The sequence below is a fragment of the Mauremys reevesii genome, linkage group 11 (assembly GCF_016161935.1).
Source record: "Mauremys reevesii isolate NIE-2019 linkage group 11, ASM1616193v1, whole genome shotgun sequence".
NCBI classification, from domain to species: domain Eukaryota; kingdom Metazoa; phylum Chordata; order Testudines; family Geoemydidae; genus Mauremys; species Mauremys reevesii.
In genome coordinates this window covers 39638097-39654181 of record NC_052633.1, presented here as the reverse complement: position 1 = coordinate 39654181, position 16085 = coordinate 39638097, and the positions used below count along the sequence as shown (strand labels likewise).

Sequence of the window (16085 nt, the reverse complement as noted above, 5' to 3'; positions counted from 1 at the left end):
CGACACTAATAGGGAGAGGAAGATCGCTGAGGTTAGTGCCTCTATCTTTAGAACTGGACAGTCTCCTAGGTTAGCCAGTTACTAACATAATTCCTTTGCGCGATGGCAACACGAGGAGGAAAACTGAAAGTTGCCCTGATTTTAATCACACATCACTGCCCCTTTCTGTCTGCTGGGCCCATAAACTTCGCCTGCAGGCTGCAATGGCATTGACTCATCCTGAACGCTCTTCCAGTGCCTGATTACTGAAGGGGAATCTGTCTGATCGACTTAATAAGAATTTACCACTGCACTAAATGACGAGAATTTGTTTTTTGCATGGCTGGGTTTCTGTAGTTGATGTCATTTGGAGCTCGCCCTCCTCGAGGCAAATAATCCTCATAAATACTCTTACTCCTGACCTCATTAGGTAGATACAGAACAAACCCCACTTTGAACTGTTGTCTAGTGAGCTGCTTTAAGCGTTTATAAACATGCTGGGAAGTGAGAATACTCTGACCTGTGGATCTTGTAATAATAATGTAGGGTTCTTGCAAAGGAACAACAGCCTGGAAGATAAGGGCCGGATTGTGAGCTCTCTCAAAGAAAGGCAATCTTCCAAGAACCTGCTGGCTTGTGAGAACAGCGAGAGGGAAGCCAGGTTCAGGCGGGCCGAGACAGACTTCTCCAATTTATTTGCTAGAGGTAAGTGCTCTTTACAACTATTGTCTGCTTAATCTCAGCAGTGTTTTTATGGTCTGTCTTTCTGGCATTGCATGTAGCTGCAGATTTTGCTTTTTAATGATTTTTTTCTGAGAATTTTGCTGTCATAGCAACACCCTGTAGATGTTATATATAACATGTATAAGATCAACATATACGTACCGATATGTATTTAAAATACTTTGCGCCAGATCATCAGCCGGCGTAAATCGGATCAGCTCCAGCGACTTCAGTGGAGTTACGCCAATTCCACCACCTAAGCAATTGCCCCACAAAAATGAGTTAGACGCATTTTTTCATTGTAAATCGGCCATTACAAACGTTAAATTCTTTCCAGTACAACGTATGCTTGACAGGGGTGTGTTTGTGTCAGTCTGCTGTGATTACGTGTTGATGCATAAGCTGGTATCTTCTGACAATCCGCTGGAGGCAAGAGAGGATAGGCAGAGTGCTGGTCTTATATTTTATTGCTCCATTATCCCATGGATACTTACAGTAAATCTATTTTTAATTTGGGAAGAGCGCTCATTACCAATGTGTGTTTAAAGGCTAGTTAAAACAGCATAGCTATCCGATTAGGAAGCATCGCAGTTAATATGCTCCTAATGGGGTGAGGTGGGAGAGAACCAGAAGCACCTTCAGCCACAGGTTTCATTTGCCAGACAGAGCGAGTGAACTGAGACAATGTTGTGCAGGGAGCAGCGTCTAACTCTCGGGCTCGTTGTTAAGCATGTTCCCCCCTCGGAACACGATAGATTAGCTTGTAGGGTGTCACGATTTCAGTGACATGCGCTTTTTAGCATCTAGCAGGAAGCTGCTATTGAGTGCCCTCGCCGCCCGATGATGAATGGGAATGAAGCTGACAGAGCCCTGGCAGGAGATACCAGACACTGTCACACAATTCCTGTGCTGGCGGCCGCGGTGCGGCAGGGGCAGGAGCCGGGGCCTTCCGCTGCCTCCGGGCGGTCGTGTTGCAGGACCCTGGGAAATGACGCTCCGCAGGGAGCAGCGGGTCCATATTCTGCCTCCCGGTTGCTAGGCAGGCGCTGAGTTTTTGTGTCCCGCCCGCCGCAGATTTGCTGCCTGCCAAGAATGGCGAGGAGCAGACCATGCAGTTCCTGCTGGAGGTGGTTGACATTCTCCTGAACTACGTGAGGAAGACGTTCGACAGGTCCACCAAAGTCCTGGACTTCCATCACCCGCACCAGCTGCTGGAAGGGATGGAGGGCTTCAACCTGGAGCTCTCGGACAACCCCGAATCCCTGGAGCAGATCCTGGTGGACTGCAGGGACACGCTGAAGTACGGAGTCCGGACAGGTACCGTCTTACAGACCCTGCTCTCCATAGTGGGGGGAAGGGAAAAACGCGGTAAGGGGGCAGTTTCTGCGGGCTTGGCGCAGGCCTGGGGGGGGGGGCTGTTGACTCATATGTTGCTCCTCGTGTGAGTCATCAGAGCAGGATTGGGCCCAACGTATTAATGATACACTCCCCCTGCCTCGCCGGAAAGGGCTCAACTTTGTAAAGGTTCGTTCCAGCCCCTCTCTCTGGCGGAAAGTGCCAGGCGCGCTGCTCCATCCGTCACTCACATGGGTATCGTTTCCCGGGGTTGTTTGTGGAGCCCAAACACAAGTTTTTAATCTCTTTCGCTTGATGAAATGTAAGACGCCTGCATCTCCGGGGAGCGATCTCATTAGGCAAATGAGGGTATAAATGAGGGTATAAATTCGCAGTTTTTCTTCTTTATGTTCACCAGACGTTGAATGAAATCCTAGGAATCGTTAATAATCAGATTTAAACTCACCACACAGGGAGTCTCACTTCCAGGTCATTTTGGATCCTGTATCAATAAATACTTTTATCACAACTTCCCTTCTTATTCAGTGAGCGGTAGCCACAAACCCAAAATAAAGCCACTGATCGTCCACTTGTTGTTTCGCCTGAAATGTTTGACTTTTAAGTCTGTATGGCAGAAATATAAATTGCCAATCACTCAGCACATATGGCAGTTACCCGAATAGCAGTTCAGGACCTGGAGCAATAACAGGGCAGATCCCCTCTCCCCATCCCCACTCCAGTATTACAGTTTGCAGCTAATTCTGCTCACTCCGTGAGACCGAGGGGAAAGGCTGCAACTTCTGTCAATGACTGTCATAACTGTTCATGATCGCTCCAGATTGTTCAGATGGTTTTACAACAGAAGCTCCTGGGGGGTGGAGGGGAAGGGTTTCAAATCTTCCTTCTGAAATTCTCCTGATGAGCTATTAAGAGCAATGCTTTCTAAACTACGAGCATTGCTTGCGGAACAGTTCAGCCACATGGGACTGAGGGGGGTTGTCCATCAGATCTTCCTTCCTAGTACAAACCGATAGATTTGAACTAAGCAACAAAAACTACGAAAATAATGTTTTAATCTTGTCGGCCCAACTTGCACTGTTCGAATTCTTCGAGAGTAGCAAGTACTGTGTTTTTGTCTTGTGCCTGTTTTAACAAGTGAGAGCATATTTCAGACCCCCAAGTCTGCCTTTTAACCTGTGGCCAGCATGTTCATTCAACAAAAGCAACAGTTACTGCAGTTTAATTTAATTTCCTAATGTCCTGTTAGTGGGGTTATGTTGTTATTCTGTTTAGCTAGCACTTTTCTCCTGACTCTTCCTACTTGTTACCTGGGATTTTATTGGTGCTATATGCTGACAGCTATTTCATATAAATGTTATTAAATGTCACCTGAGACACAGATATGGTCAAACAGACTGTATTCATAGTAGCAGCAGGTTAAGGGTTTTAATAACAGAAACTTAAGGCTCGGTGACGGGTCCAGCAGCAGCCATTAAAGGCAATGGAAAGACTACAATTAACTGCACTGGAGCTTGGATCGGGCACAGAGTTGTAAAGGTTTTCTTCAGGCAAAACTCCAGTTGAAGTCCATGGGATCTAGTCTGTTGTTTAAAAAAGTCATCCATCGTAAGGGGGGGAAGATACGCGCTGAAATCATCAGCAGAAGATACCCCGCTGATTTATTGAAATAGTTTCTCAAACTGTGTCAAGACAGCAAGAGAAGAAGAATTGTTTTGTAAAATACAAATCGAATCCATTTTAATATAACTGCTATTTAACCTCTACCCAACCACTATTCAGTAACTGGAAACAAATATTTACGTTCATTTGGCATACGGTTTTCTGGAGAGCGTGAAACTTCTCTGCAGAAACTGTGGGGGTTAATGTTGTTAGAGAAGATGTGGCTTGTTAATATACAACCGTAAAATCCTGGTGGGCATGTAATGTAGACATTATATGCAGCGGAGTGAAAGGAGTAGCTAACCCCATGCATGAGGGCTTTGCAGGAAAAGTGTAGAATACATGTGCAATTAATTTTGTATAACTAAACATAATTAATTAGGCTATAATAATTAATGGATGTTGAGCAAGTTGCATACTGTTTAGGAATGTTGTTAACTAATGGACAGTCCTCTCCCTCCATCCCCCACAAACCTTACATTGTATAGGCAATGAATCACAAATATATGGAATCCTTATGCTCTACAATAGACTATTTACAGCAGAGTTCTGGAGACTTTTTTAGTTTATTCTATTAATTATTTTACAGCACCTCACGGATCAATTGCTCATAGGTTCTCCTATTTGCAAGAAAGGGATGTTAGCAATGTTCTAGAGCAAATTTACGTACCTATATTAAGGATCCCGTAAAAGGAAGGATAGCCTAGGGTATTAGCCTGGGATTTGGGGGAGCAGCGTTCAATTCCCTGATCCACCACAAACTTTTTGTGTGATCTTAGGCAAATCATTTTGTCTTTCTGTGTCTGTAAAATAGGGATGGTGTGAAAATCAGTACATTCAAGATTGTAGAGCCTGATCCTGGCAGTTCTGCCAGTTGATTTCAGTGGTAGAAGGATTTGGCCATTTATTACAACTGCAATGATTCTAAAATTCTTATTTGCCTTTTCTTATTAATAGTGTTTGTTTATGCATGCATCATTATTGAGGTTGGGCAATGGAAGTCGATAGTCAGTTTATAGTCCGCGTCAGCTTCAGGTTTTGCAGAATGTTGGGGATACAAACGCTACAGACTCAGAGGAATATTTATTTGTTTTAAAAATTGTTCCCATCGGAATGCTTAAAAATCCTATGGCAATACTTCTATCGCTCAACTTGTTGTAAAAACTGTTTGTTTGTTTTTAAGGGGATGGGAGGTCGTTTAGTTTTTGTTTGTTTGTTTGTTTTCAAGCTAAATGTTGAGCCAAATTCGAGGTGCCCGTGTCCCTTTTTGATGTCCAACATTGAACCTTACCATAGTTCCCCGATGAATTGATAAATATGTGGGAGAGCTTTGCATTATACATCTGTTCCGGGTACTCCTCAGGAGCTCAGGATTTCTGATCGGGAGAGATTACCACCTGTTAGTGTTTGGGGGGTGAACAGACTTGGTCTAATATTTGGACTCACTCTGTCTTTGCAAAGAGAGGCCAGCTAAAATACAGCGGTCTGCCTGACTCTGAAGTAATTCAGTTAGAGCAATACCCTCGTTTTAGTTTAGCTGAATGTTCTCTTTCAAAACTTCTCAGGGGCCCCGCCCCGCTCCTGTCCCATTGAAGTCTGTGGGAACCAGGCCATTCCGTGCAAGCAGGATCAGGCCCAGCAAAACTTTCCTTTATTGCAGAGAGAAGAGCAGAGTTCTTGGCTGTTCAGCTCCGCGTGCCTACTGTTCGTGGCCCTAACCATTGCTTATCTAAAGAGACCCAGGAGTACACTCTGCATAGCTTTTCTCTATTTAAACGCAAATATGACCCAAGTCTCCTGGCCACTGGTGCTGAAATATGTTATCCCCCTGCACTTCACCACCACCCCGATTATAGAAGTTCTAGGGGCATCTATAGTGCCACACATTTTGTCTTATAAAGCCAGGCTTTGGGTGACTGATGAAATAATGAACCGCCAAAGATAACAATGAAAGGCATGTGACGTGCTATATTGTTTTCAATGATCTTCCCAGGTCATCCTCGTTTTTTCAACCAGCTCTCCACTGGACTGGATATTATTGGCTTGGCTGGTGAATGGCTGACATCAACTGCAAATACTAACATGTAAGCAGTCTCCTATTTTTCTTTCTTTTTTGTGATTAATGATTATACAGGTTGCCAAAACTGATTTCTGCAACTCATTTACAATAAAGATGTCCCATGTAATGTATTACGTGTCCTACGCATTCTTATGTTATATAATGCAGCAATAAACTAGTGGAAACAATTACAGTTTTCAGCAGATTTTAAGAAGAAATCTTGCATTACTATCACACACAAACTCAGATATCCCAAAATAAAGTGTAAGTAAACTATAGTCATTCTGATAATACAACACCAAATGATGGAACGTCTTTTGGGATAAATGTTTGTTTATCTATCCCAGTGTGTTACAACCAGAACTCTTATAATTTAGATGGTCAGCCTTTCTTTCTTTCTTTCTTAGCTAATTTGGGTCTATTCTTGTTAAGATCTGACTTTCCAATTAATAATTTTGCAATTATCCTAATGCAAACACTAGAGCATAAAATATTTATGGACCTGCTTCTGCTCCTGCTCCCATTGACCTCAGTGAGAGCAGGATTGGGCCCTTAGCTTCCTCTTTATTCAGCTGTCATCACATAAGTGGCTTTTAAGAGACTTCAGAAAAGCTGTCAAAAGGATTAAAAACCATAACATTTGAAATTAACTTGATAATATGAAGGAATTATCCTGACTGAGAGTAGTCAAAATTCAGAGTGTGGCAGGATCAGCCAGATAACCTTTTGGATCTAGATTGTATTTAATAATTTACCCTCCATTATTCATTACATTTCAATGTAATGAAAGTGAAAATTAAGTTCAAGGTGTGTTGTTGTATTTCTACAACAAATAGTGTCATTCAGAGAGGGGGAAAAAGCCCTTGGGCCATTTTAAATTATGTATTGATTTGTATATGCTCCAAAAAGTGGGACATGCTTGGAGTCCAAATACTTATCAGATAACAAATACCACTTTCCATTTCAGGACTTAATGGATGTGTGTATGTATTGTGTTATGGCTGTGTTCATTTCACCTAAAACTGCCACTTCCATGGAAATGTAGCTTTGTTGTTGCTAATGTGTTGGGCACAATGAAATTTACCTGCAAATTGAAAAATGAAGATTATTTTCATTTCCTTCATCTATTGATAATGGTTCACTGGGTATAACTGATTACTAGCTGCTGTATGTAGTTTGCCAGATGTGCCCATCCAGTGACTCCAGAAACAAAGACAACTAATAAGAGACTCAATTAAAAAACACCTAGTTCTTTTTAATAATACTGCTCCCAGTTAATTTCTTGTTTTCAAAAAATTATATTAGTAAGTCAAATGAGAAAAATAATTGAAAAAAACCATTATACACTCAATTTGTAATGTAACTGTTGAATGATTTGTTTAGTATGAAACGCCATTTTAAAATGAAAAATGTGATTAATTTTCTAAAAAAAAATTTGCTTAAATTCCACTACTGTGTAGGGAGAAAGCATACTCTATTTTTAAAGTTATCAGGTAAATTAAGTGGATGATACTTATTGTGAGCCAAATTCTTTCTTGTCTATCATCTCATGCAATCTCAGTGAAGTCAGTTAGGTTGCACAAGCTATAAGTCAATGCAGAGTTTTAGCATACTGTGTGGCTGTATATATTAAAATAATTATTATGAACATTTCATTCACTTATCTAATTTCAAAAAGGTGATTATTATGAAGGATTTTTTTTTCTTGGGTTGATTTAGAAAATTGTCCTGTTAAAATAGCTTAACTCAGGAAAGTTCTTTACCCTTTCTGGACCATTTGCACTTTGAGAAACATATTAAATACATATAGAAAATGATTTTCTGTAAGCATGAAAATTACACAGCTTCCCCTTTTTGTGTTGGATTTACCAAACACAAATCACATAGACTGTTCCCTTACCTCAGCTGTGCAATGGAAAAATGCAATATATTTCAAGAATTTAAGACCAATATGAAATAGCTTAATAGAACACAGTAATTACAGAGACTGTTAAAGACATGTCTGTACAATATTATATGATTCCACCAGATCAATAGAGAAGGTTATTTAAAATAGCCATATGGTTTCTATCCATTCTAGAGAATAGATTCTCTGGTTAGTGCAGCTTTCCAGCACTGAAGAAGAGTTAATGAATGACCTTTATGTAGAAATTGTTCTAACCTAGTTCTGCTAGAGAAGCATGTAATGTGGTATGTAACATTGAATTCTTGTGACAAAATTATCTTCCTAGTGCCATTTTTCTTTTCCACCTCTAAACACCTCTAAATACTTTTGATTAATTGCACAGGATATTTTTTCCCCATATGGGCTTTGAGTGATCAGAATTTCATCTTACCGTCTTTATATTTTGTTGGTGTTATTATGAATATGATAAGCCATGTTAATCATAGTAGAGTCTCCATGTAGATATACAAATTGAGTACCAGAGTAGTATCAGTAATTGAAATTACGACTCATAAGACATTTAGGGTGGAATTTTCAGAAGTGGTCAGTGTTGATCTAACTCTGCTCCCATGTAGTCAGTGATAAACCTTCCATTGGCTTCAGTGGGAGCAGAATTAAGCTAGTGCTGGGTACTTTTAAAAAACCCACCCTTCCCTGTTTTCAGTCACCGTCAATGATATCTGTAAAGACTATATTAGTATGGGAGTTCCAAGGGTCATATCCACATGAAGTATCAGTGGGGTAGTCGTGTTAGTCTGGATCTGTAAAAAGCGACAAAGAGTTCTGTGGCACCTTATAGACTTACAGAAGTATTGGAGCATAAGCTTTCGTGGGTGAATACCCACTTCGTCAGATGCACCCACGAAATCTTATGCTCCAATACTGCTGTTAGTCTATAAGGTGCCACAGGACTCTTTGTCACTATCCACATGAAGGTCATTTCATAACAAGAGTTGTTTTTCCATGGCTGCACACATTTTTTACTTTTAGGCTAAGATTGTCAAAGCCACTTAAGGGTAAAAATAAATGGGAATAGGCTAGAGCATCCAAATCCCAAAAGTGATTTTGAAAATCTTAGCCTTAGTCTTTGGGTATTGGACTTATGATTTTTTTATCATCCACAATCTTCCATCATTTCTTTGTGAATCTTTGCAGGCTCATGCAATATTTTCCCTACCAATTGCATTAATGCATTTTGACTTCTTTAAAATTTTCTCTGTGAATACTCTTACTATGACACACACACACAAAAACCTTGTTAATAGCGATGTACTCTGTGTACAGGCAATTTATTCTTTCAGGAGGTATTTGGAGTTTCATTTGAAGGTACTCGGGGCCAAATCCAAAGGTATTTAAATCAACAGAAAAAAATCCCTTTGATTTCAGTTGGCGTTATGTTAGGCCCTCAATGACCTATACACTAGAGGATTCACATGGACTTTAGTTGGAGTTTTTCCAGACAAGGACTGGAAGATGGGCCCTAGATTTGCAATGTATAAAAACAATGTTATAACTTTGCTCCTGGATAGACTGCAGGTAGAGCTTAATTTATAAACTCTGTATTTCTGTCATCTCTGTCAATGCCCAACTTCCAGAACACCACTATAAGTGATTCCCTGTTGCAATTCTGATGATTTAAAGAAAAATAAATGTACTGTTTCGAGTCTTCAGAACTGAAAATAACTAAGAATAGACAAAAATACAAAGCCTGTCTCATCTTAAATGGACATCCTAACAATGTCATCTTGGTACTAGGACAGAAGAGGGATATCATTAAGGACCTTGGCTGGGTTTTGAAAAGGCGTCTAAAGAATTGAGATGCCCAGAGCCCATGAAATTCAGGTGTCTAACTCCCTTAGGCCCCTGTGAAAATCCCACCCTTGACATTTAGTTACTTTCTGCCCCATTCTAAATTCATTTTTTTTCAGTGTTCAAAATAAACCTAGTCTCACATAGCTTGTTTACACTGATAGTAATTTAACAATAAGCCTCCCTTGGTCACCTAGCAGAGTAGCATAACCTATCAATCTAGATTCAAATTTTTGTCCATGACACATATGGCATACTAGACTATGCAATGCTTCTGGTCTGCGTTAGGTGGATATAACAGTTGACTGCTCTCTTGTTGTTTGGTAATTAGAAAATCATCATTTATAATTACTCTTGACAGATATTGATTGCATGGCATTGTAGAAATAAATTGTCCTTGGGGATTATTAGCAGAATATGTCCACATAAATAATTGTATTTAGATTTTTGAGCCTTAGTTCAATATTTCTAATTATCTTTGTGGTAAGCTGTCTAATGCTTACCATTTTCATAACTTTACGATTCTGACAATATGCTATTCTACAAGTGTGAAACTGGCACTCTGTGAACCAAATATTTTACAGTCTAATTTTGCATAGTACTGACTGTCAATATTGTTGTAATTACTGTAAATTGTATAAACACAGAATGTTCTGAAACATGTTAGCAGAAACAGTAGAAAACATACATGGGGCCTAATACTTCAGTTCTTACTTGCAAATATTCCTACTGGCCTTGCAGGAAGTTTTGCTTGAGTAAGAGCCGCAGTATCAGGTCCCAGATTCACAAGCAATTTGGTTATGAGTCTTAACCATTTTCACAAAGGATCAAAAATTAAGCATTTATGTGCATTTTGGAATGTGAACTATGTATCAGGTTTTTTTTTATCCACTCAGGTTTACATATGAAATTGCACCTGTTTTTGTCCTCATGGAGCAAATAACGCTTCGAAAGATGAGAGAGATTATTGGATGGTCAAATAAAGATGGTGATGGAATATTCTCACCCGGTAGGTTTTAGTCTCACTTTTGGCAAAGTGAGATAAATATTGCATACATTCATGTAAGTACTGTAATAGAAAACGCAGTGTCTGAGTTTTAAAACTAATAATGGCCCATCCACCTAAAGCATTTGTTTCTTTCAGACTTCCCATAAAGGGTTAAAAACATTCACATGCAGTTTTCATCTTTTAGTATAATTATGAATATAACTATTCAGAAACTTTGCCAAAATTTTCAAACTTTAGTCCTAAAGTTAGGTACCAAAATCCATATTTAGGTGCCTAATTTCCAGAGGTTTTGAGCAACTACATATCCTTGGCTGACAGCTCACACCTCTAAAAATCCTCACACATATTTAGGTGCAGATCTGGGCTGGAGGTCATGGACGAGGAGTGTGCTGTCTTTGCCACATCATCCTCCCCTTCCTCATAATTCATAGATGCAGCTCTTTGGGTGATCAATAAGGATTTGGATTCTAGGTGAGGGACTGGAGGATGGCCACTTTCAATGGCATCATCTCCCCAGAAACCTGCAGAGAATGTGAGAGTATGACTACGCCGGACCCGTCCAAAGTACCTCTCTTATCACCCCACTCCATGCTTTGAACCCACTCCATGAATGGAGCATAGGGACAATGGTCAGTGGCAGAGGGTGCTGGGAAGCAGTGCAAAGGTGCATGGCCTCTTTGCTGATGGCCCTAGTTTCTAGCAGGATTCCTGAGATGTGTGGGTTTTGGAGGGACTAATCCTCTTCTTGTTTCAGGAGATGGAGGACAAATCCCAAGCACAAAACCCATGAATGCCAACTCACTAAGTTCCTAGTCCCCTATGCAGGAAAAAGACACACAACAGTCTGGCCTAATGCACTGGTTAATGATAATGTTTAAGGAAAGCTGGTTTAGTCTATTATAGGTCTTCAATATCATGGAATTAAGTATGAAGTTGCTATTCTTGTTAAGTGAGGTTGTGGGCCTCATTCCCAAGTGCAGCATGTTGAACACTGACTATCTAATGAATGTGTTACAGAAATATTAACCATCAGAAGGGGAGATAAATAAGAAATTCTGACTTCCAATATGGATTCTTAAAAGGTCTGTCTTTTAGACCTTCTTGACAGATAATCATGCATCTCAGTAATTTGTTCTTTCATACTTCACTGAAGTTTTCACTACATTGCACAAATGTTATTGATATGCCTTTGTTCTATAAAAGGTCAGATTGCTTTTCTCATTTTCAGCGTTTTATTATGTGCTTTTATATAGGAGGGGCCATATCCAATATGTACAGTATAATGGCTGCTCGCTACAAGTATTTCCCTGAAGTCAAAACTAAAGGCATGGCTGCAGTTCCTAAACTGGTTCTCTTCACTTCAGAACAGGTGAGTTTAACACACTGCTAATTGTTGTTGTTAATATATTGCTAAATGTTTTTAAGACATTCAGATAAGTGACTATTCCACCATTAAGGCTATGTATGTTTTTCCTGCAGAGTCACTACTCAATAAAGAAAGCTGGGGCTGCACTTGGGTTTGGAACAGAAAATGTGATTTTGATAAAATGCAATGAAAGGTAGGATGAATGTTAAGTTCTTGATATATTAAATGTGTTCATCTGTTAAATTTGTTTTATTGTGCTTAAGGACTGGTTCAGTACAGTGTGTCAAGCTGCTAATGATCTGTTGAAAAGATCCCATTAAATTATTTCTGCTGTAGCTGATACTCTTTTGTGCGCAATCTTTTAATTTTCTTTGTCTTTTTGTTTCTGCAATAATTATAGAGGGAAAATAATACCAGCTGATTTGGAAGCCAAAATTCTGGAAGCTAAGCAAAAGGTACGCATTTTAAAGCTTAGTGGTTTAATGTTTAGATTAAGAATTTATTACTTTTTCCCTTTGAGGATGAGGAATAACATTCAATCAGAATATTTATTTTAGATGCGATCAGAGACCTATTTTATTCTACAATGATAATTTTGGTTGCATAGCTCTATATTTCTACACTTTTCAAGAAATAATCTACAGATCTTGGTTTTCATTTACTATTTAATTCATGTAGTTATTTCAAATCCTTGATATACACATATTTCTTTCTGAACAAGGCCTAAATGGGTAGGATTTTTCCTTTTTAGTTTTCTGTTTTAGAAAAATTGAAAAAGATTATTATTAATATGGAAAATTTTATCAAAATTATAAGAACCTTTTGGGGGCTAATCCCATGAACTCTTCAGAATTCCTATTGACTTTAAGGGTGGGTTTGTAGGATTGGTCCCTTTAAACATTAATTTTAATTTTCCATGTGAGGAATCCTATATTTAAAAATAAAAATAAAATAACAAATTAATGTTTTGTAAAGCAGTGAAGAGGAATCTTCAAAAGTTGGTGTTTAAGAGTACCTATTCTAAATAAGCTGTAGCTTGCATATTAAATAAATATATTTTTGTAGCTATGCTGTCCCAGTAACAAGTAGATAGGTATATTTTAAATTGTATTTAATAAGTTCAAAGTCATCTCAGTTTGATACGACTTGCTATTGCACTTTTAAAATTCTGTATACAAGAAAGATCAAAGGAACTTAAAATCACACTTTTGTCTGAATTTTTGTATTTTTCATTTATTTATTTTTTGCTTAATATTGTTACAAGAGTCTCCTAACTGTACCATAACTGAAAGAGATCAGAGACCAAATTTTGCTTTGTTTTTTTACTTTGTGCATTTGACAGCACTTTGTATAATCAGTTTCCCAATTTCCCCATGTCACTAATCAGGGAATCAGTTTTCATTGTTGTTTGTGGGGGTCTTTCATGCAGCAACAATGGAGACAAAAACATTTTTTGAAAAATTGAGTAGTAAAACCACAAACGTTGACACGGGGACACAGGGGCAGGTGAAGCACCTGAAATCACTTTTAAGTCTGATTTTTGAGATGGACCAGATTTCACACTGAATCAGCATTATTTATATTGCAGGGACATGTTCCACTTTATGTAAATGCAACCGCAGGCACAACAGTGCATGGGGCCTTTGATCCAATAGATGAGATCGCAGACATTTGTGAAAAATATAACCTCTGGCTCCATGTAGATGTAAGTAACTGAACAATCTGCTAAAACTAAGCCTAATGACAGAGGATTCTAGTCTGCAAATGTTTGATGTTGAATTTAAATCTTTACTATTGAGCAGTGCTCATCTTTCCTGTGATTTTGATTTTAAGAGCATTGCAAATAGATATAGAGCCCCATCCTAAGAATCCTCCACATATTTAACTTCCATTAGAAGTTCAGTGGTCAGAGGGTTTAAAGGGCTGTGTGCATGGCAAAATAAAATATTACAGACGTTTCAAAAATACTGACTCTTTACCTCTTCTTCCAACACTTTCAGGCTGCTTGGGGAGGTGGACTTCTAATGTCCAGGAAGCATCGTCATAAGCTGAATGGAATAGAAAGGTACTGCACCCGGCTTATTGGTGTTTCTATTTATTTATACAGTTGTACATGGTCTTTCACAAATGTATGAAAGGACAATGTCCCTGCCTCAAGGCGCTTACACTGTAAATTAAACAGAAACAACACAAACAATAAAAGGTTGAACAGGGGGTTGAAAACTGCACTGGAGAGGAGGTCAGTGATGGAAGGCAAAGTGAAAGGTTAGTTTGAAGGAGGACAGGGAGATTGTTTAGCAAATAGGGGGAGGGGAGACAGTTCCAAGAGTAATTTCAAAGGCGGCACAATGGGAAAACTAAAGAGAGAGGACAGGCTGACCTGTAGGAAATGAGATTTAAGATGGGCTGGGCCTTGAGAATAAGGATTAAAAGGCTAAACTTAGTGTGGGGAAAAAAAGAGGAATCCTGGGAAGGGATTTGAGAGAGAGAGTGTGTGTGGATGGGTGGAGGGGGGAAGGTTATAGGACTCCTCATCTGGAAGCTCTTTGCAATCGCTTCCAGTAATTATTGAGCCTTTATTCTAGCTACAGATGAATTTTCTATAAATGAGAGCCAATGATCTCAACATCAACTAGAGCGGGGTGGGCAAACTTTTTGGCCTGAGGGCCACATCTGGGTATGGAGATTGTATGGGGACCCATGAATGCTCATGAAATTGGGGGTTGAATTCAGGAGCGGGTGAGGGCTCTGGCTGGGGGGGGGGCTCTGGGGTGGGGCCAGAAATGAGGAATTCAAGGTGCGGGAGGGATTCCTGGCTGCAGCAGGGAGATGGAGTTCAAGGGGGGGGAGGGGTCCTGCTGGAGGTGCGGGCTCTGGGGTGGGGCTGGGGATGAGGGATTTGGGGTGTAGGAGGATGTCCAGGCTGGGACCAAGGGGTTCGGAGGGCAGGAGGGGGCTAAGGGCTGGGGCATGGAGTGGGGAAGTGGGGGGTGAGTGATCCAACTGGGGGTGCAGGCTCTGGGGTGGGGCTGGAGATGAGGGGCTTGGGGTGCAGGAGGGTGCACTGGGCTGGGACTGAGGGGTTTGGAGGGCAGGAGGGGCATCAGAGCTGGGTCAGGGGGTTGGGGCATAGGGGGGTCAGGGGTGCAAGCTCTGGACAGCACTTACCTCAAGCAGATCCTGGAAACAGCGGCATGTCCCCCCTCCAGCTCCTAAGTAGAGACACAACCAGGTGGCTCTGTGCACTGCCCCATCCACAGGCACCGCCCCTGCAGATCCCATTGGCTGCAGTTCCTGGCCAATGGGAGCTGCAGGGGCGGTGCTTGGGGAGGGGGCGGCATGTGAAGCCCTCTGGCTGCTCCTAAACATAGGAGCCAGAGTAGGGACATGCAGAGCGGCCCCTTATCTCACTCCTGGCTGGAGCATGGCAGCGGAATAAGCCCCAGACCCTGCTCCCCAGCAGGAGCTCAAGGGCCAGATTGAATCAGCTGAAGGGCCGGATGTGGCCCCTGGGCCGTAGTTTGCCCACCCCTGAACTAGAGGGACACATGGTGGGGTCACACTGGCAGCAGCTTTTGGGGGCAGATCTTCCCTCTCCATGGCTGAAAAGGACAATGACAGCAGCAGAGCTGGTACCATTCCATTATGCAGGGGTAGAAGGATTTGTAGAGCTCACATAGGGGTCTTCCTGCAGCACAGCATCACAGAGTCACTGCAGCTTAATGTGCAGGGGACTTGGGAGGTGTGACTAGTGGTTCCGTAAAATACACTGGTCCAAAAGCTATTCCCTCTTTACAGCAGGGACACGGGTGCTGTGAGGGCTATTGAAAGCCTAAGGCTACTGTAGTGTCCAGAGAATGGTCGTGGGAAATATACCTTACCTCCATGGGCCTTTATGACATTCCCTATTACACAGCCCCATTCATCTGGGTGTTCACTGAGGCAAGGATCTGACCTTTATTGAATAACCTTGATTCAAATCAACCAAATTTAAAACAGGCAGGAAGTTCTTGCTGAACTTGACCCAGACTCATGTGCTGGTAACCTGCATCATCAGGGCACTGTCTTGGTCCACAGACTGTGTCACAGGACAGACCCCCTCTGTAGTTCCAAGCTTATCCATACCTCAACAATGGTCCAGTCTAGTATGATAAGCAGACTTTTCCACAGGTATGGCTCT

General features: G+C 40.9%; 1 protein-coding gene across 6 annotated transcripts in view; it reads left to right on the top strand.

The window, feature by feature from the left end:
• Positions 1 to 16085, top strand: part of GAD1 (glutamate decarboxylase 1) — a 52973-nt gene that overhangs the window by 24608 nt on the left and 12280 nt on the right. For 4 of the 6 annotated variants that reach the window (XM_039493719.1, XM_039493717.1, XM_039493720.1 and 1 more), the window contains 9 exons: positions 526 to 684; positions 1777 to 2019; positions 5711 to 5801; positions 10427 to 10539; positions 11793 to 11908; positions 12019 to 12098; positions 12306 to 12360; positions 13494 to 13610; positions 13906 to 13970. In XM_039493719.1, coding sequence (XP_039349653.1) covers positions 526 to 684; positions 1777 to 2019; positions 5711 to 5801; positions 10427 to 10539; positions 11793 to 11908; positions 12019 to 12098; positions 12306 to 12360; positions 13494 to 13610; positions 13906 to 13970 — 1039 coding nt within the window. Of the gene's footprint in view, positions 1 to 525; positions 685 to 1776; positions 2020 to 5710; positions 5806 to 10426; positions 10540 to 11792; positions 11909 to 12018; positions 12099 to 12305; positions 12361 to 13493; positions 13611 to 13905; positions 13971 to 16085 lie in introns of those variants that run through there. The other 2 variants (XM_039493722.1, XM_039493723.1) reach the window with 2 other exon arrangements.